General features: G+C 39.0%; 1 protein-coding gene across 9 annotated transcripts in view; it reads right to left on the bottom strand.

Moving 5' to 3' along the window:
• The window catches only part of LOC100743147 (transient receptor potential-gamma protein), a 99,819-nt gene that overhangs the window by 39,069 nt on the left and 35,690 nt on the right, over window positions 1–25,060 (bottom strand). For all 9 annotated transcript variants that reach the window (XM_024368592.2, XM_024368593.2, XM_024368591.2 and 6 more), the window contains one exon: window positions 20,981–21,023. Coding sequence is in view for 4 of the 9 variants with exons in the window: in XM_033321472.1 (XP_033177363.1) it covers window positions 20,981–21,023 (43 nt within the window). In the remaining 5 variants the exon portion in view is untranslated. The remainder of the gene's footprint in view (window positions 1–20,980; window positions 21,024–25,060) is intronic.

Raw genomic sequence — 25,060 nt, 5'->3', positions numbered from 1 at the left:
CAGCTGGCATTACAGTCGAGAAATTTTATCGGTTTAACGAGCTCCAATTTATTTTCTATTTCCTTTGTCTCTCATCCGTAAGGAGTGCAGAGGAGAGAACGAAACTCGTGTAAATCCACAGATGTAATAAGAAACGTTGAGGAGGAAAAATGCGAAGCAGCAAAATGGCTCATTTGAGAGGCAAATGTAGAATCGATGGCTCGCGGATAAATCATATTTGGGAAGCGGCGTGTGTGTCGATGAACGAGTAAATTGATTTTACTTGACATAAAAACGGAGAAATGTCGATATCGTATGTTTCAAAAGCGGCACAGTGCATTAGGCCGGTTCTCTGATCGCATAAAAATTATGGTTTTGATAATTGTCTATCGTCTAAAAAAATTTTTATTTTTCTTAAGTCTAAATTCTTAAGGAAAATTAATTGGAATGTTATTTACCTATATAAAAATTGTTTATGTATAAGTGGCGCGTATAATATGTTTTTTTTATTTAATATTTCACATTCACAATTTGTCCAATTTGGACATTTGGTAGAACTTTTTAGCTGTTTGATTATCATGTGCGTGGCTACCCCCAGCGGGGTACCATCTTGTTTGTTAGGTTATATCCTTTATGAGTATGATATGTTTAAATACTATACAGACATTTTAATGCACGCGTGTATCGCCAGAAAAGAAAGAGAACGAGACATTGAAAACCATCTCCTGGTGAAAGAGAAATTCTACAAGCATTTAGCTAAAGATACGCTAAGCGGATTAGCAGGAATAAAAGGCACAGGAAACCTAATTGTACCGATAGGAAAGCTGTGAATAATCCAATCTTTTCCAAACGTTGAGTTGGCCAATCGTGCGATTAACTTATCGATATCAAATATACTTTTTACTTTCATGGATCAATTAATCGGAACAAATTCTTTCGAGCTCGTTCACCGGTATTTATCTTGCGTATCGTGTTCGCTGCAGTGCTGAAACGCATTCGATTTACATCGCAGCGCCGTTGCGACTTTGTGTATCCGCGGTATTGTAGAAAATCACCGTTTCGAAATTCCGCGCGTTGAAAAGCACGCGACCGTGAAAGTTCAGAAACTGTTCGTCAACCGGAATATCGTCGACCCATTGTGTGTCACCGCTAAAACGGCCAAGTTATCGCGGGAGAAGCTCCATTTCGTGGAACTTCCGGTACATGGAACGGCTTGTGATTCATGTGACTTTTATCTTAAACAATTTTTTTTCTCCGGCGGACCACGATGTTCTACCTAGTTTGCCCAAATGTAACTAGAACCTCGTCGAAAGATAAATCTCGCTTCTTTACAGCGTAGATTATTGCACAGCGCATCGACGTGACCGCGTATTGATACCACGCATTCATTTCTTGTCAGTTTCTTCGTTTCCCATTTTGTGTCCTCCGAAAAAATGCCCTTTCCCACGCAACAAGATATAACCACCGAATTTTGTCTTTTTCCTTCTTCATTTTTTTTTCAACCTTTTAGCCGTAAATTGCATTTTAATCGGACGCCCGTTGTAGGATATCAAAGGGAACAGCGTAATTGCTTTGTGTTTTTACCGAGCACTGCTAGAACACACTATCGTCAGGTTTGGAAGTTAATTTAATTTCGTTACAGATTCAGCGTAGTTTTTGCTTCACTTTTTGCTGTTGGTTGGTCACCTACCTTGTTCCCATCGATGTCGAAAAATGGGTCACAGTTCGACGGAAACATGATGGGTACGTAATCGACGAAAAGCTGACCGATTATCCCCGTGTGAACGAATTTCAAATCATCGCCGTATGTCAAATATCGATGTCCCGCTAAACGTCAGGAGCACGAGCATCTAATTTTTAAAAGAGCTCCGCGGAAGCTCCGATTGGCTTTCGTTTTAATTCTTTTTTACCCTCGTTTCTTTTCTTTTTTACAGCTGGTTGCGCTCCAATCAGGATACAATTTCTATTGGCTTGTACCGCAGATAAATTTCACTTAGTCTCTAATAATTCTCGCAAGACAGAGAACCACTACGCGTCTCCCTTTCTCTCCGTATCGGTTCATTGGTCCTTCAACCGCAAACCCATTACGCTACGTATCACGTTATTGTCACGGTGAATTTCGATTTACGGGAAGGAACAGCTTCGCGAGACAGTTCTTCGACTATTTCCTTCCACCGATTCTTCGCATCTTCCAATATCCAGTCTCATTGGCGAGAAAGAATGCGAACAAAAACGATCGCTTCGATAAAAAATCCCGAAGCTCTATATATTCGATTCGACAGCTTCATCCATCTGTTTGCTTTTTTAACCCGCTTAAGCGTCAGGGGAAATACAAGGTGTTCTCGTGTACGTATATTACGAACATACGCATGTCGTGTATGTGTAGACTATTAAATTGTAACATAGGAGGCGTTCGTTTTCTTTGGTTATAATAAATATATCATGCTCTTCATTAGGGCGAGTTTATTGTTATATTGTTGGAATCCATACACTCTTGACATCGAGATACGCTCTTTCTCAATACTATTTTTACTATTTTACTTCTCTCTTTTTTTCGTTACTATCTCGATATCTAGTATTTTTTCAGGAAATATCGTTGCTCTGGATTTTACATAATCTTCCGAAGGCCTGCTCTCTTCTTCTTCTTTAAAGCTAGTATTGTTGGGAGAAAATTTAAAAAATCAACGACGAACGAGACGCTCATTAGTGGACTGCTGATGTTTATGTACATGTAATATCAAAAAAAAGGGGGGTACACGCTTGGTCTATCATATATTTAAGTTCGAGTTGTCTCGGGATAGTATAAGTTATAAATTTAAGGTATAAACTAAGAATCTCTAAGAATGAACTAAGTGAAAGAGTCATTATTATATATAGAAGGTGAAACGAAACAGTACATTCAATCCTTTTATAACACGATATTCCGAAAACACGGTTTCGAAAATTGCAGCACGATACTATAAAAACACGGTGGAAAAATTGTTACACGTTTCCATATACCACGACATTCATAGACTCGGGTAACCCTCATACAGCATGAACGTTTGCATCACGCTGTTTCGCTTTCGCTTGATACGATGTCGATACAACGCGGAACGAATTAACTGTGTCATAGAAGGATTCACTGTGCCTATATGCGTCATACTTCAACATTAAAAAACTTAAATTTAAGCATATCATTGTCGATTTTTCTGGTCAAATTATTCTGCGACGTACATACGTTGTCGCTTGAAATTCGATCGATCTATATCGTTCGAGAATCTTCGTTATTCTTCGTTATCAATTATTAAACTTATTATCGATGTTTCATTTTCCGCGCCATGCATTCGACGAGTAATTCGTGAAATTAAAACGTACACAGATCAGCTCGACGAAAGAAAGAACAGATCATACGCTTCTTCTGTTCCATCGCTGAAAATTAATTTCACGTCTGAAGCTGGAATTCCCCAGCTGCAAAGCCTCGAAAGGATTAGTGTGAACCACCGGACGGTTCTTTATCTCGCAAAACTCCAAGAGCACGGTGTCCTCGACCAAGGAAAATGAGAAACGAGGAGAAAAAGGATGGAACTATGACAAAATTTCCTGGCTATTAATCCACGCGTGCAATTGTGTTTTTGCATGCTACCGAATCTTTGCCAGACAACCGTCTGGAAAAGTCCACGAAAGAGTGTTCGTTTCGCGTTATACAAATGCACCGTTTCGAATATTTTGCACTCACATACCATAAATTACAGCGATTGCAGAAATTATTTTCATTATCGTACTTATTATGAAATTTACATATCAATTGCTTAAGTTCAAGTATATTAAAATTCACGCTATTTTACGGCGGTATTTCCTATGACTGCAAAAATTTCCATAAAAATGAAACGTAGAATCTGATGGAACGACTAAATTATGTTTGTACTCACCGTATATATTGCTTACTATGTAACTGCATAAGAATTTGCTCCAATAGCCATGGAAATTGTAATACAACCCATAATATCGCTCTTTGGATTTGATAAGATGTAAATAGTCCCTGATACTTTGAAGATCTTGGCCGAGTATAGAAGAAAAATTGTAATTGTTCCAATATTTGAAAAATAGAGAGTTCACTGTATAAATTCAATACGTGTCCAATTATTACTGAAGCAGTGAAGACAAAGGGCAGCAAGAAAATAGATGATCAGAAGAGACGATAATGTTTTTGCGTTGCGTTTGCATTATTTCTTTGACAGTAAGCCTGTGTATGTATATCGGAGCACAGCTCGTAGTAGATGAAATAAAATGTTCATTCGTAAATAAAGAACATAAAGAACGCGTCGTCAAAAGAACGATCTCTTCCGCCGTATGGATTTACTAGAAAATCTGGAACGTTAAAAGCTGTCGTTCTCGAGATAGTATACGTAACATTAACCGTGGTTCCGTGTTCGGGAACGTTTCAAGAGCGTCTCAATATTTGGCTCGAGCAATAGTGGTCTTTTCACTTTCTGAAAGCTTTCGCCACTCGTAAGATGATCTTATCCGGTGGGAAATGGATCGATCATCCGCGATCCTATTCTTTTTCCCTTGAGAATCGTAGCGTTGATCGCCACGTGGAAAACGCTAGTTGGTTGGAAAACACGGCTCATTCTCGTGAATGTTGTACAATTGCGCATGTAATTAGGCATTTCTTTGAGAAGCATGCAGCCGTGTTATTTATAAGTTATGTGATGTGTTCTGCGCTTTGAGGCGTTTCGGTTTTTTGTGAAACGTTAAGAAGTAGAAACGACTAGTTGGGTGTACACGTCCTGGAATTGGAAACGAATTCTTTGCATCTGACAATTGATACATCAAGACCGGTTAATTAATGATCGTTTAAGTAAAGTAAGATGTTACAGTTCGAGGCAGATATAGCTAAAGCGCGAGTTTAATTTGATTAACCTGTTAACTGGAGAAGATGAGCCATCTCGTTATGCAGATCGCCAACTTCTTGAGAGTAATACATTTTTTATTCATAGATATTCTATTCCTTTGCGAGTCTTTTCACTACCGTTAAATTCCATCTGTCATATCTATTTAATTTGAAATAATTAATCGCTTGAACTACTTTAAGATGAAATTAATTTAATTAAATTAGATGGAAATATCAAAAGCATCAAGTATTAAAGCCAGTATTAAATTATCAAGAAATATCAAAATATAATGAATTTTCAAATCGAGCAACAAATAATTTAGATTTTAATATTAACCTCAACTTTAACTACCGTATTTTCCGTACGTTTCAATCGCAATCAATGTAGCCAAATTAATTTTGCATTCTAACGGTATTTCCTCTCAAAAGTATTTTAACTTCGGTTATTTTCGAATGATGCATGTGCGAACTGTGCTGTGAGGAAATTTGTATGCCTGACGCATTTGATAAAGTTGACATAATAGAATTATTTCAGGAAACATTTATTCAAATGCGGAATGTCAAATAAAATAAGGAATTATCTGATTTCACAGCCAAATAGAATAAATCAAAGAAATTTATTTACTCGAATTAATTAACCTGTAATAAGAGAGAATAATTAGAAGTAACGATTGTAAATATCATTTAGATGATTATTTTCCAGATATTTTACTCGAATATTGTCAGGATCCGAATCTAACTGAAATATAGTCGTCTTTATAAACTTTTAATTTCATGATTATAGAAACTCTCGATTAAGAATCGATCCGATTAACAGGCTAAGAACATCTTGATAAGAACGAACAAAGTTAGGACGAACACTTTTACGCAACTGATTAATTTCATCAGACTCTATCGTTCTTAAGCGAAGTAAACTTACGAAAGTTGCAAATTAATCTTACGAATATTTATAAAATTTTCCTAAAAAACGTTTCTAAGTAGAAATATTACAAAATCTGCCGTCAAAGAACTGTACGTTTAATCGCATCGATCCAGAGGGTATTGTTAATGCGAAAAGGCCTCGTTATTACTTTCGAGGAGCATTTCACCTCGTACTTCTTGAAACAAGGCGCTGATTGCGAGATTCTTTTACGTGCTCGTGGAAAATTCATTCAGGCGTTCGCGTTCGCCCGTTTCGATTCCACGTGGTCAAGTTAATTAATTAGAGGGAACGTCCTCTGGAAGCGGAGTCGTTTTCAGTTAGTCAACGACCAATTAAAATTTCGAAACGCGTGGCAAGCTTCTCGAAATTCGTTGACTTGTTACCAGAAGAATCATTCTGAAACACGGAACGCATGGATGACTGGGCGCTGATAGAGGCCTGAAATACGAGCTGCACCAGCTGCCTCCATTATCTTCGAGAAACTTCGCCAATTCCTACGCCAGCCTGCTAGAGAGATGCCAGCTTAATCCTCTTTCATCTGGAAATTGATATAAACTCGCGGAACCCACGAAACCAGATTCTGAACCCATCAATTTCTCTAAGTATCTAGAGGTATCATCCTTTTTTAATTTCATAAAAATAACAATCAAATCCACACTTCCAAAATACGCCAAAAGATTCCAATCAAGGTGCGATATTGTTACATCGTTGAAATAAACAGTTTTCGAAAGTAAAAGTTTGCGAAGCGCGATATCGTAAAAGTTGTTAAGAGGAGAATTTTAGCAACATTATATTGCAATCTGTGTAATATGTTATATTCGTAGTTCGCCAGGACTTTTGTTTTCGTTTATTCTACAGGTATTTTCATTCATTTTTTAATTATTTTTAGCAACTTTCGACAGAAAATGTGTTTCATGTTGTTTAGCCCTTCTGCTATCTAAACGACGATGTACCGTAATAGTTGTGTTATAAAACTTAAAAAATTTCGTTTTTATATGGATTTTGCGTATTCTTCATTTACCTTTTGCACAATATGTATTCTCCGTGTGATTTCGAAACGAAGAATAGATAACAGCTGTAACGATTACAGGTCTTAACAATTTATACTTGTCGACGACGAAATAGTTAATTAGTTTTCCTGTTGATAAGAGATAAGAGAAACGTAGATATAACTCGCATTACGAGTTTATGTCATTATATAAGATCTGCGTAAAATCGATCGTATAATTTAATAATAATTGTTCGGTACTGAAATTTTTATACGTATCAAAACCTGGTGGCAAAGATGGCACCTATTGATATTATAATCCTATCGCGTTACTATTTCACCTCGTTCAATTTTTTATCCTATTCAGAGCTATACTTTTGGATAATGAGATATGGCAAAAAGCTTTTTGTTTTTAACGAAACTAGAAACAAAGTTGTATGCGTATTCGTAGATAAACTGTCTGAAGCTAGGTATTGTTTCATGGCAATAAAGACAGGAATCAACAAAACTTTCACCGTAATGCGAGGTACGTGGAAATTACAAATTTCCAGCGTGCGTTTCCGCGAAGTAATTGTCATAAAGTGTCGTTACATGGAACATAACAACCGAATTTACTACTGCCTAGCAACGTAAAGCAAAATCTCATTTTGGATTCTTCTTTAACGAACATTATTGTCGTCAGATTAATTGGATTCCTTTTAACGGCATTTAATTTCTCACGTTGCATCGTTTGCGCCGAGATAAGCAGAAAATTCATTGACTCTGGAGGTTGATATTCCGCGACTTATCATGTTACCGTAGATTATAGTGTCCAATAGTTCCACAGGGCATCGGCCGTTTATATCCGTGGATACAGAGATCTGATTTAAAATGGTAAACAGTGGTCGATAACAGATGACGGAGGATACCAACCGGAAAAGTAATTTTTTCGGTTTTACCCGGCTGCCACTTGCAGAAACCGAGATCAACGGGATTGCGGCAGAGTCGAAGCGATGTTTGATTCCAGGTAGTTGAGAGCGACGAGCGAAATACGACCAGTTGCTAAAGTTACGCATGCCAATGTAGAACCGCGTTTCTCAGTCGATGATGATTCACGTCCGGAGCTATAAATTTCGCTCGAATCGAGTCGACGAGAAAATTTGTTCTATCCTGAATGAGATGCAGCCACCGAGGTTAGGAAACCGAATGTTCGGCTCTTCTCGTACAATGAAAATCAGCTACGAAGTATACATAATATCATCGTTTCGTTTCATTCGCTGTGTCGTGAAACGAGTGTAAATATTGGGGAAGGGAGAAGGGAAGAATTGGGATTGAAAATCCCAACGCGTACAAATCCCTCGTTTCCACGCGGTTCGTTAACGGATCGTCTGGAACGCTTGAAATTTTTATATCGTCATAGAAGGAAGAAAGTTTCTCCTCTTTTGTCTGGTTCTTACTTCCAGTGAAGAGGTGATCGTTCACGCGTTTTCAACAACGCCAAACAATTAAATCAACAAACCCACTGTACAGCGGTTGAACTGAAAGAGTTCTGTATCCTCTTTCTTTGCTTTCCTTCTTTCATTTTCTTTGTTTTCGAGTACAAACAAAGCGAAATACAGCGCTATACTTCGCTCGTAGCAAATTAACTTCTCCCTGCCGCCGGCAGCGGAGTGCCACGAAAATCTTGTCGGCCGACGTGATTCGACATCCGCGTGACGTAAGCCTAATTGCAAGGGAGGTAAGCCTAATTGCACTATTTCGTATCCCCTTAACTAAAGACGATCAACTGATTGACCCAGATTCACCGGGCATTACCATAGCCAGCCCCGTCTTACCAAGTGTTACCGTTTCTCCCTCTAATGATCGGATCCTGTGTTCGAATTAATGTCTATCCATTCACGAACCATTCTGCTTCGTTCTTAGTTAGCTTAGTACGTGACGTACCCAGCATCAGATCCGCCAAGGATCTTCACTCGATTCCTGTAGCCAGCTTCATTTTGAAAATTAGCAACCTGAGCAGAGGACAGATTTAAAGGGGAACTCTGTTCTGCGCCCCACTGCGTGTTACGCTTGTAAACATACATATATACATATACTCACACAGAAACCACTATAATTTTCCAGACCGGACACGAATAAGACGTGACTTGGGGAAACCGCTTATCATACGGGCTGACGCTCCAAGCCGTGTACACCTTTCGGATAAACGCAGATGGACGCGATAAAAGACTCGGAATGTACACTAATTGGATTAGAACACGGTGGTTTGCGTATATAGTCAAGGCTTGTGAAAAGAGGGGCAATTTTTCGACCGAGTTAATATACGTTTGTCTATGAGTTTTGGGTTACCGTGAAAATAAATTTCCTCGCCAAATTTAAAGTTGGACCATGTTTAAGCTTGCTGCGTAGCTTCTATATGCATTTGCAGATAGCCGTTAAATTTTATCGATACAACCATGACAGCCGTGTTTCACTATAGTACCGATGAAAATTTAAATTGTTTTACATGTTGATAAGTTTCCTACGATCAGATAATGTACACGATTTCTTGTCTCGATAGCATATTGTTTTTTGTTGAAACAGCGACGAAATTTGGACATACAAATTCGAAAACCGTGGCGGTGTTAAACTCCGAAACTTTATTTCGATCGGCAACGCTTTCGTAACTTCGTACGATGACAAAGGACAGATAGACGTTTTCCTGATTCAGGGAAATCCTTCATTTGATGTTTCACGGGCAATATCAGTCTCAAAGGTAATCGATGAATCGTATATTAAGCTTGAATATAGCGTATAGTGGCGGAAATTTCGGGGCTACTTATCATCGAGACGATTGATGCGGAGACACGTTCGAAACGCGCGTAGGTTTGGCTTGTACGAGCACGTTATCACAACCGGTGACCTAGGAAATGCCCTCGCATCGATTAGTCCGCTGCATCCTGTCGCATCGCAATTCCCTTCCTTCCTAGTGTCCAGTTGTACTGATTCAGTAGCTCAGCAGAGTTTACGCTTTCCCCCGTTCTATTTTTAATATATGCACTCAACGAATATCGGAGAAAAAGTATATACACGTCATCGAAGCACTTTGCTTGGTAGCATTGGTGGCATGTTGGTAGCCGTAGATGCACGATTATGCCCTGGCAAAGAGCCAATGCCGTGAAACGCCCTTTGTAACCTGCTCCGTCGACACGCAAAAGGTATTCATCAAGTTTAACACAGTAGGGCGTTATTTCGTCTGACCCCGGTTATCCCCGGAGACACAGTCTTCGCTGTTTAATCTCTGGCTCTCATTCTCGCAAAAGGAAAGATTATAAGCAGCTTTCGTACTTTCGAGAAAAAGGACAAAGATCGTTGCAGGAAAATCTGATCGATTCGAATAGGAAAGCTTATTCCGAGAAAAACGAGAGGAATGTAGCGATTGAATCTTTATGCCTTTGAATACGCTTTTTCGCCGTGCGTTTCGATATTTTGCGTTAATGCTTGGAAGCTCGTCTGACTACAAGCTATTCGTTTCTACTGCGCGCTGTTATTCTTCAACGAAGCTGCTTTCACACGGTTTCTCTTCCCCACGAACAGTTTGTTTAACGTTCATTTACAAGCAGCCCCGGTGCGCCAGCAACGAAACAACCGTTCACGTAGAGAAGAAACAAACTTTTAGGAATCCGATAACTTCTCTTCTGTTTGTCTCGTTCGGTTTCCACGTCTGACGCGTCACCGTCCGTTTCCACTTGACCGCGTCTCGTCGCCAACCTTTGTGTTACACGGTCCTTCCATTAATCGTCGTCTGCGTTACGAAATTATTCGTTCAATTAGCGGTTCGGTGCACGATTCCCATCGACGGAGTATGTGGAATCGTTCGTTCATCTCGTATATTCAGTCCTCGAATGGAAAATGCATTACGTGGGCTACGTACATTCACGAAGTAACATTTCGTGTAATGGACGAATCGTGCTTACCTAATTCAACCGAACATTAATTCCAAGCTATCAAAACTATCGCGTTACCGTCATATATTATCCGGCGAAGATAACGCAACTGATGAATTACCTTCTGGTAAATATCTTTACTTAAATATCTATCTAAATATTTAGGATTGTTAGTTTCACCGGTGCTAAATGGAATTCGATCGATTATTTGGATGACTGTGGGGAGCAGGTTAAACGAGACAATCCACCGTCAAAAGGCGTAATGAGTTTGAAAATTAATGACCACGCGAAAATCGCTCTATTCGGTTGCAAAAGCACGCAGTCCGGTTTACGTTATAATTATAACGTCATAAATGCCAGCATTGCTAAAGAGAATAGCGTGATCTGGTAACTGTTTGGCCACCAGTCCGCTCCTGTCACGTTTCTACAATTAAAACCCGATTCACCATATGCCGAATTTCTAACAAGCGGCGATCATTTGTCCATCGTAAAATTCCGTTAAACCAGCAATTCGCAACGAACAATCAGAGTTTTCGAAAATTAAACGAATATTTGGAAATTCCGTGTGAGAGTGTACAGAATAAAACCATAATCATACGCATCTGCATAATTAGTTTAAAAATACCAACAACTATCCGACGACTATTTTCTGTTATAAAACACGCGCAAGTGTTCCGACCTTATTTTCGACGGTTCTCAAAAGTGAAGTTTCCAATTCTATTTCAATTACTTTCTGTTCATTATGAAGGTACTTAACAAATACAATTTTGATTATACAGTTTGTTTCGTAAACTAAACAGTTGTAGACTTACAAGCTCAAGTTTCTCACGGGTTTCCTATAGTAATTACCTCGAGAAAGAAATTTTCCAACTAATCGAATCAACGATCGTCTAACAAGTTGATGGCATCGTCGAAAATTTAATAGAACGCCGACTGTTCTTATCGATCTCTAAAGTCGATCGTGTTTTACAATTCTCGCCAACCTGGATTTTTAATCGCTTTTATGATCCTCTCTGGTTGGTCTCTCGCAACCAGGCTAAACTTTTCTAATTAAACGTGCGAGAGCGCGACCCTGGCAATAGAACGGTCAATTATCATCGCGTTTGCTTCGATTCGCCTGGTTCCTCTCCCGTTTTGCGTTTAATTTACGGTTCAATCTATCAGGTGGCTTATCGATTCGAAGCGAAAAGCGAACGGAGGAAAAACGTTTTTACCCATATCTTTGATCTGTATGTATCTGTTTTTCCACTTCGGTGTGGTTGTCACGTCCGAAGGATAGAGAAAATAAAACGAACGTGGCTCGTGTCCCGACTGTCTTCCCACTTGTTCTCTGTGTTCGTATATAAAAATAACAGAATTTCTCAACACTCCTTTCTTCGATTATCGTGATTTTAAGATTCACAGATTTTTAACTACTGTTGCTACTATGTTGATCATGTAACAAGTAAATCAATATATAAGAAATATTGTTGTTAGAATTTTTACTAGAATTTAAAAAGATACCAAGATTAAAGATATTACAAATTTCCTATGGACACAAGGAATGCTATAAGATTACTATAAAGATTATCGAAAATTAAATCTCGGTGCATAATTAAAAGATGAACGATCAACTGTTGACACGATGTTACGTAAATTTAAGCTGCAACTTGTAATCTTGCGGTCGTGTTCACACTTTGTTCAATCAATATTTTTACAAAATGCCATATGTTGTTTCAATAATAAATATGTCGTATTGCGCGTGTAATACGTTTAAAGAAACATCACAGATTATTTTAAACGAGTTATATCTGGAGGAAAACCAATACTCGTAAAGAGCTTCAAACGCAAAATCATATTTTTCAATGGTGGATCATTTTTTACCAACAGCAAAATTAATTTTATGCAATCAGTTTATCCTACGTTAATAACGAATTTTCTTTAGTATTGATTTTATGGATTATATCTGTCGTATCGTTATTAGAGATATTACACTGTATCGATACTATCGATTTACGTGAAAGTGAACAGCAAAGCCATTCAAGAATACAAGACTAAAAAATTCGCGTATCCATCAACATCACGAAAATAAAGATTTAATCCAATCCCTCCTGTCGATTTTAAAAAGCGTCGTTCGATGTTTGATAAAAATTTATAGAGTAGCGAGGCAGATTTTTCCGTTGTGAACATTTCCCAGAACTCAATTTAATGTAACGGAATTTCAGCTACTTCTTTCGCTGTTAAAGCGACGAGTTAAACCGAATTTCAACTCAAACCGCATCACGAATTTTCCGCTGTCGGTCGTTCTCAGTTGCTGCGATGTTTCGCACGGCGTAATAATTGCAGACGTTCCCGAAGCATAATTCCCTCGGGATATATATTCCACGTCAACGAATCGGAGACCTTCGTGCTCGCATATTTCACCTGCCTGGAGAACGACCCCGATTAATCGTTATTATTTCCGATTTGGCACGTGCAAGCGCGACGAAATCGTTCGACGTCGCGTCAAGATGTCCACCACGTTGTATGTTATTACTCCAAATTCAAAGTTACTCGACATTAATTCAATAATTTGCATATTACATTACAATACATTATATTACAATATATCATATCACACGAAATGGATATACTACCGCTCGAAAGTACCGGGGTATTTGATTATTTCTGACAAAATCGATTGCATAATCACGAATAAATCGAAATGCAACGATTTATTTAGAATGATGAAAATTATTTAGAATGATTTCTGTTACATCGTTATAAAATATTATTGTTATGTATATATTATAATATCGATGTTCATTTATAGTGTCAGTTTGCTATTGTTACGCTAAGGAATAAGTTAAATTATATATCGGTTTATTATTATTATATTAGGTGGTAATGAAAGAACGAAAGGATAAAAGGCGAGAAGCAAAAGTTTTGTAACTCATCGGGGAATCAACAACGGACTAACTAACTCACTGTTACGAGAAATGGTTATGCGTACATTGTATTATTAGAAATTACAGGCACTTGCTTCAATTACGGAAATTCCTAAGAGCTTTGGTTGTAGATCGCGTGTAGCTCGGTACTGTTTGCCCAGAAACTACAGAGAAACAAGAACTTTTACGTATCTCTTCATCTTCCAACGCGGCCAAAAATGGACTAGAGAAAAATAAAGTAAACGATATATCGCGATGGCGACCGCAGAGATCTCTTTTTGAAATTCGAGCTACCTTTGTGTGAAAGAAAAATCGTGACGACAACGATGTTATAAACCGATTGTGTTTGCGAAACGTTTTCCACCATTAGTAACCATCATTAGCGTATTTGTCTTTTGCGTGGATTATATACGTTCATAAATCATACACAATCGTTCATAGCGATAACAAGAATTGATGATTTCTAGTCACAATCATATCAGTATTCACTGTTGTAACGAAGAATCGTATGTGCCAACAATAAGGAAAATTCCTTATTTAATTTGTAAATCGTCAAATTTAGTTATAAATTATTTTTATCTGGAAAAACAAAAGACATAAAATTCGGAAAGACTATTTGTCTTGTTACTGCAGTGCTAAGCAATAAAATACATTGTGTACATTGACAGGTCAACAAGCACAGTTTTGTATGAGAATATGATTTATACTCATGAAGTTAATTTGCAGCTACTATCGGTATTTTTTGAAATTATCGGAATTCGATATCGTACGTATATGTATTTGCGAAAGTCATTTTGGTATTTACTTTATTTATTTTTTATCATTTATTTTTATATCATAATTCTCTTCTCGCTGTGCATTTTTTTGTTTCTGATATCTTTTCCTCTTGGATCTACAGTACACGATCTTTCTTCATTTCTTCGTTATCTTATTGTAGGTTAGTGGTGTTTTATCATCTACACCTTCAATAAATAAAAAGTGTATCTTTCGAATAATTATGAATAGAATACTATATACAGATAAAACTAAACAACTCGTCATTGCCCAACTAAATTGATGTTTGCCATTTAAAAATCTTAAACTGTTTCTTAATCACGCGCAAACAGTCGCACAGTTTGCAATTTAATTTCACGAAAAACCGATCTTTTCGAGGAAAAAGTTACCGCTTGGACGATGTCCGGGTATTTAAAGAGGTCATAGGACAAAACGATTTAAAAACTGACTACGAAAACTTCGAATTAAAATACGAACTTCGAAGTTTTCCGGGTGCGACGTCACGTTTCCGGATGCTCCAACACGATCGTGTTCTGGTACACGAGGATGGGTAAAAGAAACAGTGATTTTTTACGCGACATCTTGCTAACGAAGGTCCGTAAAGTGGTTTTAATTACATTTACATAGCCGCGTCTCTTTCTCGCTTTGACGATAGAACCGGTGATTTTCCTTGGTAGATATTAAGCTTCTGCTTGTTGTGATTGATCACAATTTGATGATTGAGTAACACGCGCCACACAATGTTGGCTATAGGACTGAAATAATTAACGCGTTTCGTTCTCGCTTTGACGTAAACCTATGACTTTCGTCGACAAGTATTAAGCTTTCATTTCCCAATATTGATCGAATCGCTTTGCGAATTCGAAACTCACTGACAATTCACGCATACGCGTCTCGCAACGTTGCTAGAAGTAAAGTAACTGGCAGGATTCCAACCACTTAAGTTGAAAGTTTAATTAGATGCTGCGGTGAATTTGGTTAACCGAGTCGTCACGTTTCGCGACGCATCGCTAAAAATCTGCACACTCTCCGCCTAGATGCGACGGTAGACGAGAATACCAGGACCAGCAATGTAGCGGGTAGAAAAAAGGAACTCTCTCTCTCTCTCTTTCTCTCTCTCTCTCTCTTTTAGTCGAAGATGTATAATTCGTTGGAACAGTGTTTTCACCGAACGCGCGACTCGCTTCGCGTGCAATTAAAACCTTGGGATTATTTCACGAGAAGGCAAGAGAAATGTGGTCAGACTATCCCACGCAAGCTGTTACCGTTAATTAGGATTAATCGAGCGGCAACGCCATTACGTGGCTCGCGAAGTGATAATCATTCGGCAATTAACTAATAAGCCTATGGGTAGGTTTGCAGCTGTTGTGCGACTTACGATTACCAATTTCATTATCTGTGTATTGTACCAGACTACTCAGATGATCTATCGCGGTGATCAGTCATGTCATCGCGTTTTTTATCCAATTTCGTTCGTTTCAATATTTTCCAACGAGATAATGAAGTAATCGACAGCAGTACATTTAGATATGTTAGCAATTACGGTTTATTTCCCTCGAAACGGTAGTTTAACAAAATCGATGGCGTCCGTTAGCAGCAAATTAGGCTGCACGCTAGCCCACTGTTCCGTTTCACTGATATTCTCGTATATATATGTATTTCGCGAGCCATTAATTTACCAAATCAACCGCCGAGTATACAATGGTTCGCCAAGATATTATATTTGCACGCGCATCATAGAAAAATTTCATTTTTTCATATAAATATAATTGCGCGTGTCGTGTCTATATTATAAAAGGTTTCTACAAGTGTTCGAGATATTTTTGCGAGCATCGGAAACATATAGCGACGATTTATGGGAAGTTCCAACTAAATATACAGGAATTCTTATCCGCTTTAACTCTCAATTTATTTATCCAAAGAATGCTTCGCGATCTTATCGTATTTCGAAAGGCAGCTGCGTTGGGAATTTCGAATTCCGTTTGTTGAGATCGATCCGTCGTGCTACAGCGTTCGTCCGCGCGTTACGTTTGCCTGATATATTCTTCGGTACGTCTACACAATTTCGTTTATCGTAAGGCTGTTCGCGAAAGTTTGTCCAAGCGAACTGCTGGAACTGCGAGCATGGAATTCGAAATACAACCATGAGCTAAAAATCGATTATCGAGTAATCGACTGACTAAAACCCTCTACTACGTTTTCTAATTGATCGCAGCCGTCAAATTCTGGGATACGTGTTTTCTGATTCGAAAGTTGCGACTTGCGAAACCGTGCCGGGTTTCGCACGTATTTTTATAGCTCACAGCGATTTGGTCTTCGAATTAGAACGATTACTACGAATATTCGAAATTTTATCCCGACTTGTTTCTTCTGAATAAAATATTTCCAGAATCTATTCGTACACTTAATTTGTCCACCGAAAAAGTCGCGGAATAATTTTGTTTAAACGGTATCCTACATTATTAGATATATTATCATTTGCTCCCATTTTTTCTGCAATTAATTCTTGATGCAAAAAGAATTTAATTGTCTTCGTAAAAAAGATATTCGAATAACATCCTGTTCACGATTGTTATTGAATGGTTCCTTGATAATGTTACGTATTTTTTCTGCGATGACCCTCGCGCTATTAGCATTCCGAATTGTTCACGACACTATATGCTAAGTATGCTGTTTCCATTTCAGTTACACAAAAACGTATACCAATAGATACCCCATCTATAATCACTGATTGTTCTCGTCAGACTGTGAAACGCTGCAAAAAAATAAGCACACGGTGACAGGCAGAGTCGTAAGTTATTCTAAATCCCCAAAAAACGTATGACCTACTCAACAAAGTATCTGTCAATATAACACCTATTTTTATATATTCGCAAACTTTCACACGTCTACGTTGACATACTTCTATTGAGTTAAGTAGCAATATGAAAGAACATGTTTTGTACTTTAGACTGGAACAGAATCCTACAAAGCAAAAAGCCGAAATTCTTTGAAAACAACCGTCGACTGTCTACCAAACGATTATTCCTATCGAGCGGCAAGCTCGCAAGAGACGAATGCATAAATAAACAAGTTACGCAATGCTTTTCCATGAATCTGTATCCTCTGCGCTGTAGGTGACCCAACCGTGTCTTCGAGCAACACTGTTTTCAAACCCAGCGCCCCAATGTTCTTCGTTTTTGTATATTTTCTAGAGTTCAACACCCTTAAACGTCTTCCGCCGTTCGTAACGCTAACCAGCCCTCGGTGATCGAAGTCTCCGAGGAAGTAGCTCGGTATTGGCTACTAACAGGCCAACGAAATTCCCCGGAAACCAACTAGATTATATTCTTCTTTTTTTCCCGTTGCATTTCAGTTTCCGACGTTCTGCTGCGACCAAATTAAATCACTGACGAAACTTCGCGTTCAGGATGCTCTTCTTCGTGCTTCGTCATCGTTGAACCTTCTTCCTTTGTCCCCGTTTCTTTTTTCAGTTACCGTCCCTGGTAAAGTTTCGGACTGCCCGAAGTAACATCGAACGTTCCAACTATAGATACACTGGCTCACGAAAGCATTTGGACACTTATTATAGAATACGTTTATGTGTACATAGTTCGTGCTATTGTGGCATTTTGTTAACATTGTAACGAGGCTGTCGTGATTATGTTGATAAGAATCTGAAACGATCCGACGATGCATTAGGTTGTCCGAAAAGTTCCTTTCGTTTTATCAGGAAATAAAAGACATTTTTCGGACAACCTAATATATGAAGATTAAAGGGGGAGAAGATAATGAGTCGTATTTACAGGTTTCGGTATATCGAATAATATTACATTACTGAAATTGTTTTTATATTTGGTTTAAAAGCTTGACATGAGTTTCATTGAAACAAAATTTTCCAAATACTGCTTTTAATGATATTACGTTCGTGATGTTAAATTCGTGAAAATATTGTTTGTCTCGACGAGCATATCTCTGTTTTTCACAAAACTTGCATAAGAATTCGTTTGAAACCTTACCAATACGATCGTGACAATCGAGTCTCCTATAGCACAGATAATATATTCGTAAAAGGCGTCTACAACCGAGTCACTGTATATCCCTCACGTTCTGCTTTTTCTTTTATATGGCGACGTTGGGAAAATCATATCGACGCTCGGAGCTACGCGCAGATAGAAAACAAATGACGCGAGAATAGCGAGGGCGTGGCGAGGGATAAAGCGATTGTCGTTAAATTCTGCGGCAAACAATTAAAACGTTGTTTCGTTGACGTAAAATGGTTTGCATCCTCTAATAAATAACGTTTAATAATAGATGAAAACCGCGGTCGGTTCGTTTAAAAAGAATATGCACGATTATTTTCACAGACAGAAGAATCATCATGTCGAGATATTTCCTGGGCAAGCATTCTTTAAACCGGGCGCAAGATCGTCCATTCCACATGTTGTATGCTGTGCCGTAAATATTATCGTAAGACGTTGCGACCATTTCTCTTGTCGAAACGATCGTTCATTCTGATCAACGGCGTGTATCAAATACACACGGCGTGACTGTGCCGGCCGCGCCGTGCCAACCTATCGATCTACCCCGTCTCTAATCGAATATGCAATGTTTTTCACTGTTGAAAATTCATACGATGCCGTGCTCCGCGAATTCTCGCACAAACTTCCAAATATTCATGTCTCTTCCGACGTGGTTCCAGCCTCGATGTTCTCCTCGAGTCTCTCTAATCTTTGCCCCCGATACATAGTCACACACTACGTTCAGTGTCTTCAGAGCTGCGTTGAAATTGTATTTAAACGCAACGCTGATAGAGAGAGAGAGAAAGAGAGAAAGAGAGAGAAGGACGAAACGGCAGGTTAGCTAAATAGTAGAGGGATATTCCAAACATTTAAGCGATTCTCATCAGTTCCGCTTCTACTGCATAAGTAAGAGAATTCAAAATGGAATATAGTGGAAGATTCTGTTGTTAATTTCTATGACTGTTTTACGAGAGAACTAGATTTCGGTTAAAAAGTGTTGGTTGCTCCACGCTCGCTCGAAGATTTACCTCGAGCGTCCTGAGTAAATGAATAGGTTCGTACGATAACAGGACGAAATTGCCAGAGTACGCGATTCGTCGGTCGAAAATTCGAAAGCTGCGTGACCTCAGGCAATGACCTGGCTTCCGGAGATAAGGGCTAGTTCGTGGAAGGCTTTCGAATCGTTGCAACGTTGCATCTGAAAGGCTGGTTTTCATTAATCATTTTTCCCGCTCTTCGCCACGTCGGCGTCCAAGTCGATCGAGATTACCCGTCGGAGGAAACTGAATCGGCGAAACAGCACCGGTCGAAATATTCTGATAATATTTTCAGACGATCGTTCGTGCCGACAGGTAATTCGCGTCGACTTCTTAGCGCCCTCGTTCCCCTACCCAATTTCCAACGATAATTTGACCAAATGGTGGGAACCGTACAACGGGTCTGAGATGCAAATGTAAATGCAACACGAGAGGATGAACGTGCCACGATTTTTTACCTCGGTCCTCCGTCGATCGTTGTAATTTATGGACACACGAATAAAATCGAGCCAACGCTCCAGGAGACTCGTCTATGTATATACGCGCGTGTTCGAACTCCTTCGGACGATAAAACGTTTGCACGGTCGACATCACAGTGCAGCCTCGCGCTAGTGGGCGTTCCCCGAGTGCATCGTGCGAATTTACTAGGGATCGCTGAGGGTGTACGAACTAAGGGAAAAATCAATGCAACGCGGCCACCAAACACGCAACGTGAAACAAAGTCCACGAGGAAACCACCGTGCCCGGTGCTGTCGAGAGGTCGAGAAGTGTTGCGGTAAGGGTACGTATGCGAAAGACCCAGATAAGTGTAATATGGCGTCGTATAAGACGATGGAAAAATTCATACTCCGATCGGCGTATAATGCGATTTAAGAATTATCTAAACGGCCTCTATACAGAAGCATATTGTTGCGAGATAAACAAACAAGAGCGGTATTGTAGATTTTACATCTTGATGATAATTAGGCGACGCGTTTGTCATTTCTCGGATGTGAATCGTGTTACTAGTGCGTTACGTTTCGTTAAAAATGGGCCATTTCGAGCCTACTCTGAAGAGGTGAACGTCGAAACGAAACGCGGTGTACTAATAACACGACTGAAAGCCGAAGAATGCCAAATATGTCAAGAGCGGTATTTGTCACTTTTTGCTGCGTTTGCCTCCAGCACTTTGTCTCGGACTTCACTCACATTTAACATGCAAACGTATATCCTTCTCAATTGTTTGGAAAATCATAATTTCTAGAGAATAACTGAATTCGGTGTACTTCGTCTTAAGCGTATATTTCCAAACTGAGTGTCGCGTTATATTATAATCGTTTTCTATCGTGGCGTGCTCGTGTTACTCGCTTACGACAGTAACTTACTGTAATTTATGTATTAATCTTTGTACGATATGGAAGACTTCGCATATTCCATGATACTTATTTCCATATGGAATTAATCGTATTACTTCAACAAATAATCCAGTTTATTTTTTCCGTTTTGGAAACCGTATAACGCGAAACGTATATAGAACGTTATAGGGAGGTCCGGTAAACAACAACTAATGCGTGCAACGTATGAAAAGGATCTGATGTACTGTGCGTACTCACCGATCGTCGGTATGTTCCTGTCATGATTTCCCTCGGTGGAAAACTGAAACAGAAAGAACAACGGGGGTTAAACATCGACGATCGTATCAAACGATTCGTGTGAATCGCCACGAGCAAAAACACCTTCCCCATCTCGTTTCTCCGCGATAGAAATCACATCAACGCGTGATTGGCTGCGCAGAAACCTTTTTTTTTTTTATATTTCCCTGTTAATGGACTACGTTCGATGGAATATCCTCTCGATGAGAAGGCAAATGGATGGAATAGGGGAAATGCTTTTACCATGCGATAGAATTCTACGAGGAGAAGAAAATTTATCGGTTTCCTAATGGCGGCACCGATTTTCGCCGATAGTCAAATATTTTTCATCATGCTCGATCGTTTTTCTCCACGTTTTATTACCCCGACCCGACCCGACCTTGTGGGCAACCTCCGCGGATGTTTATTTTTTACTCAAACTGTTTATCCGATACAATTGTAAATAGATTTATCGTAATCATCGAATTCGCGAACAGAGAAACTAGCAGCGATAAATACGCGTGTAAACGTTTGAAATATTTGTGACCGTTTCGAGGGCGTAAAATACATCGTTACTTGCTGCAATTGAATCACGCTGCACCTCGTATCTCGTTAACACCGGCAAGAACGTAAAGAGAAGAAAGAAAATTTTCCATCGGGCGGTTCTTGTTCGGCAAACGTTTCTTTCAAACAAAACATATCCCTCGGGTTCTGAAGGTAAACTGAGTTTATTCAGAGCCAGCACCGGTAGGAAATAGAAGCCGGCAGAAAGGAATTTCGAAGTCGTGCACCGCCGTGCGAAATTCCTGACTGGCTCGTGCACAGTGAAGGAGCGCTGTCTCTTGGAAAAAGAAGCTTCCTGTTCTGTGGCCGAAAGAAGCCACCGCCAATCGATACACGGTTTTATCCCTCGCTTTAAAGCTCCGAGTATCGTATCCGGAGCATCGATCAGCTTTGGCTTTCGGCTAAATCGAGCGTGTCAAAGTTCCGAAGGTTCCCAGGAATCCTGATCGACTCGTTAGTTTCGTTTCTTCGTAGAATGAATAAAATGGATATTTTTTTTAAATTAGTACCGTCGTACAAAACATGAAGGTATAACGTGATATATTTGCTTGGTCGTGTGGTTACGACTTTTCAAAGAATCGCAATTTCAAAATTAAAAACACTGTGTAAAAAATGTCTGTGTACTCTCTATGCAAATATTGCACTCTATTCTAATTAAGTCAAATATTGTTCTTTCTCTGGCTTTGGGTTTTGCGTTTGTATAAATATCCTACATGTCTATAGAGACATCTTTCAGTCATGTTTTAGTTATCGAGCGATGCAGAAAATAGAAAATCGACAAACATAAATTTATCGCGTCTTGTTTTTATTTGTATTTCTTTACTCGTTTTTATGAAAAATAATACGATCCACGGCGAGCGTGTTAATTTGTAAAATAATTTCGTTATCTCGATAGACATTAGTAAATCGTAGATTTAACTATCTTCGAAATTATCTTTGAGGAGAGGATTTCATCGTAGACGACAGAACGCGAATTTATGGAAAACGGAATTCTTGCAAATACGTATCTTTCGTAAATAAAATGGGAAACGAAGATGTAAAGCAAAGGAATATCGACACGGCATGTTCCTATGTTGATTCGACGAAATATTTACCTCGCGATCGCGCCTTTGAAATTCCTTTTCCACCTGCAGCTAACTTTTTTATACACGACGGACGCATCTTGAAAAATTCGACGCGTTTCTTTTCACGAATCGACAAAGGGGAAGAGACAGCGACAAAATTGGCCGCGATAAGGTGGCTGACATGTGCCGGTTGTACTGTCTGACACGGACTCGAGGATCGCGAACGACGAATGTCACAGAGGCTGCGAATTGTTGTCATTTAGATGCAAAATATATTATGTTGTTTCGTGGAATCTTAACGCTATGTATTGTGAACGTTTTTGTCTCTTTTTCAAGTACAACAAATAGCCGATAAACTAAGACAAGAAAGATCAATATTGTTCTTTCAATATTCTAGTTTGCAATATTCTAAACGCGTTTCCAAAAACTGCTTGCTGCTCAAACGATTAAAAAATTCATTGATAGTACTCTGTCTATAATTTTTCTGTTATTCCTGACAATGAAATAATGGTAATCGAGTATTTTTCGGTGGAAAGTCAACGATTACGTTGAATAGTGCTCCGCCCTGACAGGGTATTATGTGAGAATAATTCCGTAAGGATTTTCCACCGGTTTCGGCAATAAGAAATCGTTTCCATGCCCGTTAACCAGAGAGTCTCGTCGTTTCCTTGGATTAGGACCGTATCTTCTCGTCTGGTCCTGTACAGCCCTTCGCGAAAATACCGAACAAGCTAATCCACCCAGTAAGCCCGATTTCCACATCGTTTGTCACTTTGCTAGATTTCTCTCGAATCATCGAGACATCGATCTAATTGTTCTGTGTGTGTAATTATATCGTATAAGAACGAGTTAACTCATTAAGGATCAGTCAGTCAAGCAATGTATAAACGTTATACGTACGATTCTAGATACATGGTTTACATATTATCTTATTAAGCTACAGAAAATACATTAAAATAAAAGATATTCCATAAAAATCCACGAATGGGAAAAAAGTTTCCCCAAATAAAGGGAAAATATATCATATTGCTGTAAGATGCTTCAGTTCTTTCAAACATCATAAAATCGTATCGTTCAGGTGGAAGAAGAAATAGTGACAGAAGAAAAAAGAGAAAAATGTTAAGCACACCTTTGAGATTCTCATTTATAACTACGATGGTGGAAAGCGTAATTCCGCAACGTAAATTAACCGAAAAAGAAATGATAGATGATATGTCGCATTAACGCCAACGTTGGATGAAAGTATGCGTCTCATTTTCGTTTTCTGTCTTCCAGCGAGTTGAAGTAGCAGCGGATGAGATGGTTTGTATCGGAAGTGAGGGCTATTATGTCGTTTAAAAATTAATCACCGACGACCCTCATTACCGTGATCGTAGATACAGCAGCTGGCTATTATCTGTCTCGGCTGTCTCCGTGATAACTGTGAAAAATTACCCGCGGAACGTCGGTGAAAGCAGCGCTGAGACGATTAAATGAAATATTAAACGCGCGCCAATTATGGATTTAGCGGTGCTTGAACTAATAATTTCTCAGCTAAATCCTCTTGACGAGTATCAGTTATTAAATCTCATTGGATCGATGATTAATTAAACATCAGCATTACACGATGTGTATAACGAAGCTTCTACTTCCAGCCTCCTCTTCACTTGGACTGTGTTCGAACGCGATATACTCGCTAGCGAACAAACTGCAAGCCAGTTCGACGATCGATTATCCTTAATTGCGAGTTACCGATCGTGAAAAGCGGAGAGTAAAGAAGGTCGAATCGTAATGGAGCATCCAGCGCGAAATTGACGATAGCATACGTTGGAGTTTAACGATCGATCGAGCGACGATAACGATTCTTTGTCAATTTTATCTGCTAAATGTTGTACGTTCGATGGATAACAAGGGGACGAACATTATCTTACTCCGAGGACGACTGTTGACGATTGACAGGATGTGAACTTTTCTCGTTAATCATGCACGGTCCGACAACATTTTCAAGAAAATGAACATGCCGATAACGGTGACAGAAAATCGGTACAAAAGCAAGGAACTGATAGGTGAAACATTTAAGGGATTTATTACCTCCGATCTTTCCACTGTTTGAGAACTTACCGAATGTCGGAACATCGAGATTTATAGCGCTACCGAAATCGAATAAATTCCCCTCGAGATTTGTTTCTTGCGATTTCTTACACAGTGACATCCACTAGTTTACATTTAACGGTGAAAATGTCGAACAAGTTAAAGCGACTACTAGCAGATTTTTCGTTTTCGCAAAATTTGGTAGAAACCTGCAATGCGTGTTTAAATATCTTATACACGATTAGGATAAAAACGACACGACTATTAAATACATCGACTGCTATAAATGTTACGAAGTTTAGAACGATCCAATATTACATTATCGCGTCTATTGTTCAAAAAAAAAAAAAAAAAAAAAAAAATA

Source organism: Bombus impatiens, unplaced genomic scaffold (assembly GCF_000188095.3).
Source record: "Bombus impatiens unplaced genomic scaffold, BIMP_2.2 scf_0463, whole genome shotgun sequence".
Classification (NCBI taxonomy): Eukaryota; Metazoa; Arthropoda; class Insecta; order Hymenoptera; family Apidae; genus Bombus; species Bombus impatiens.
This window is presented reverse-complemented; position numbering and strand designations above follow the sequence as displayed.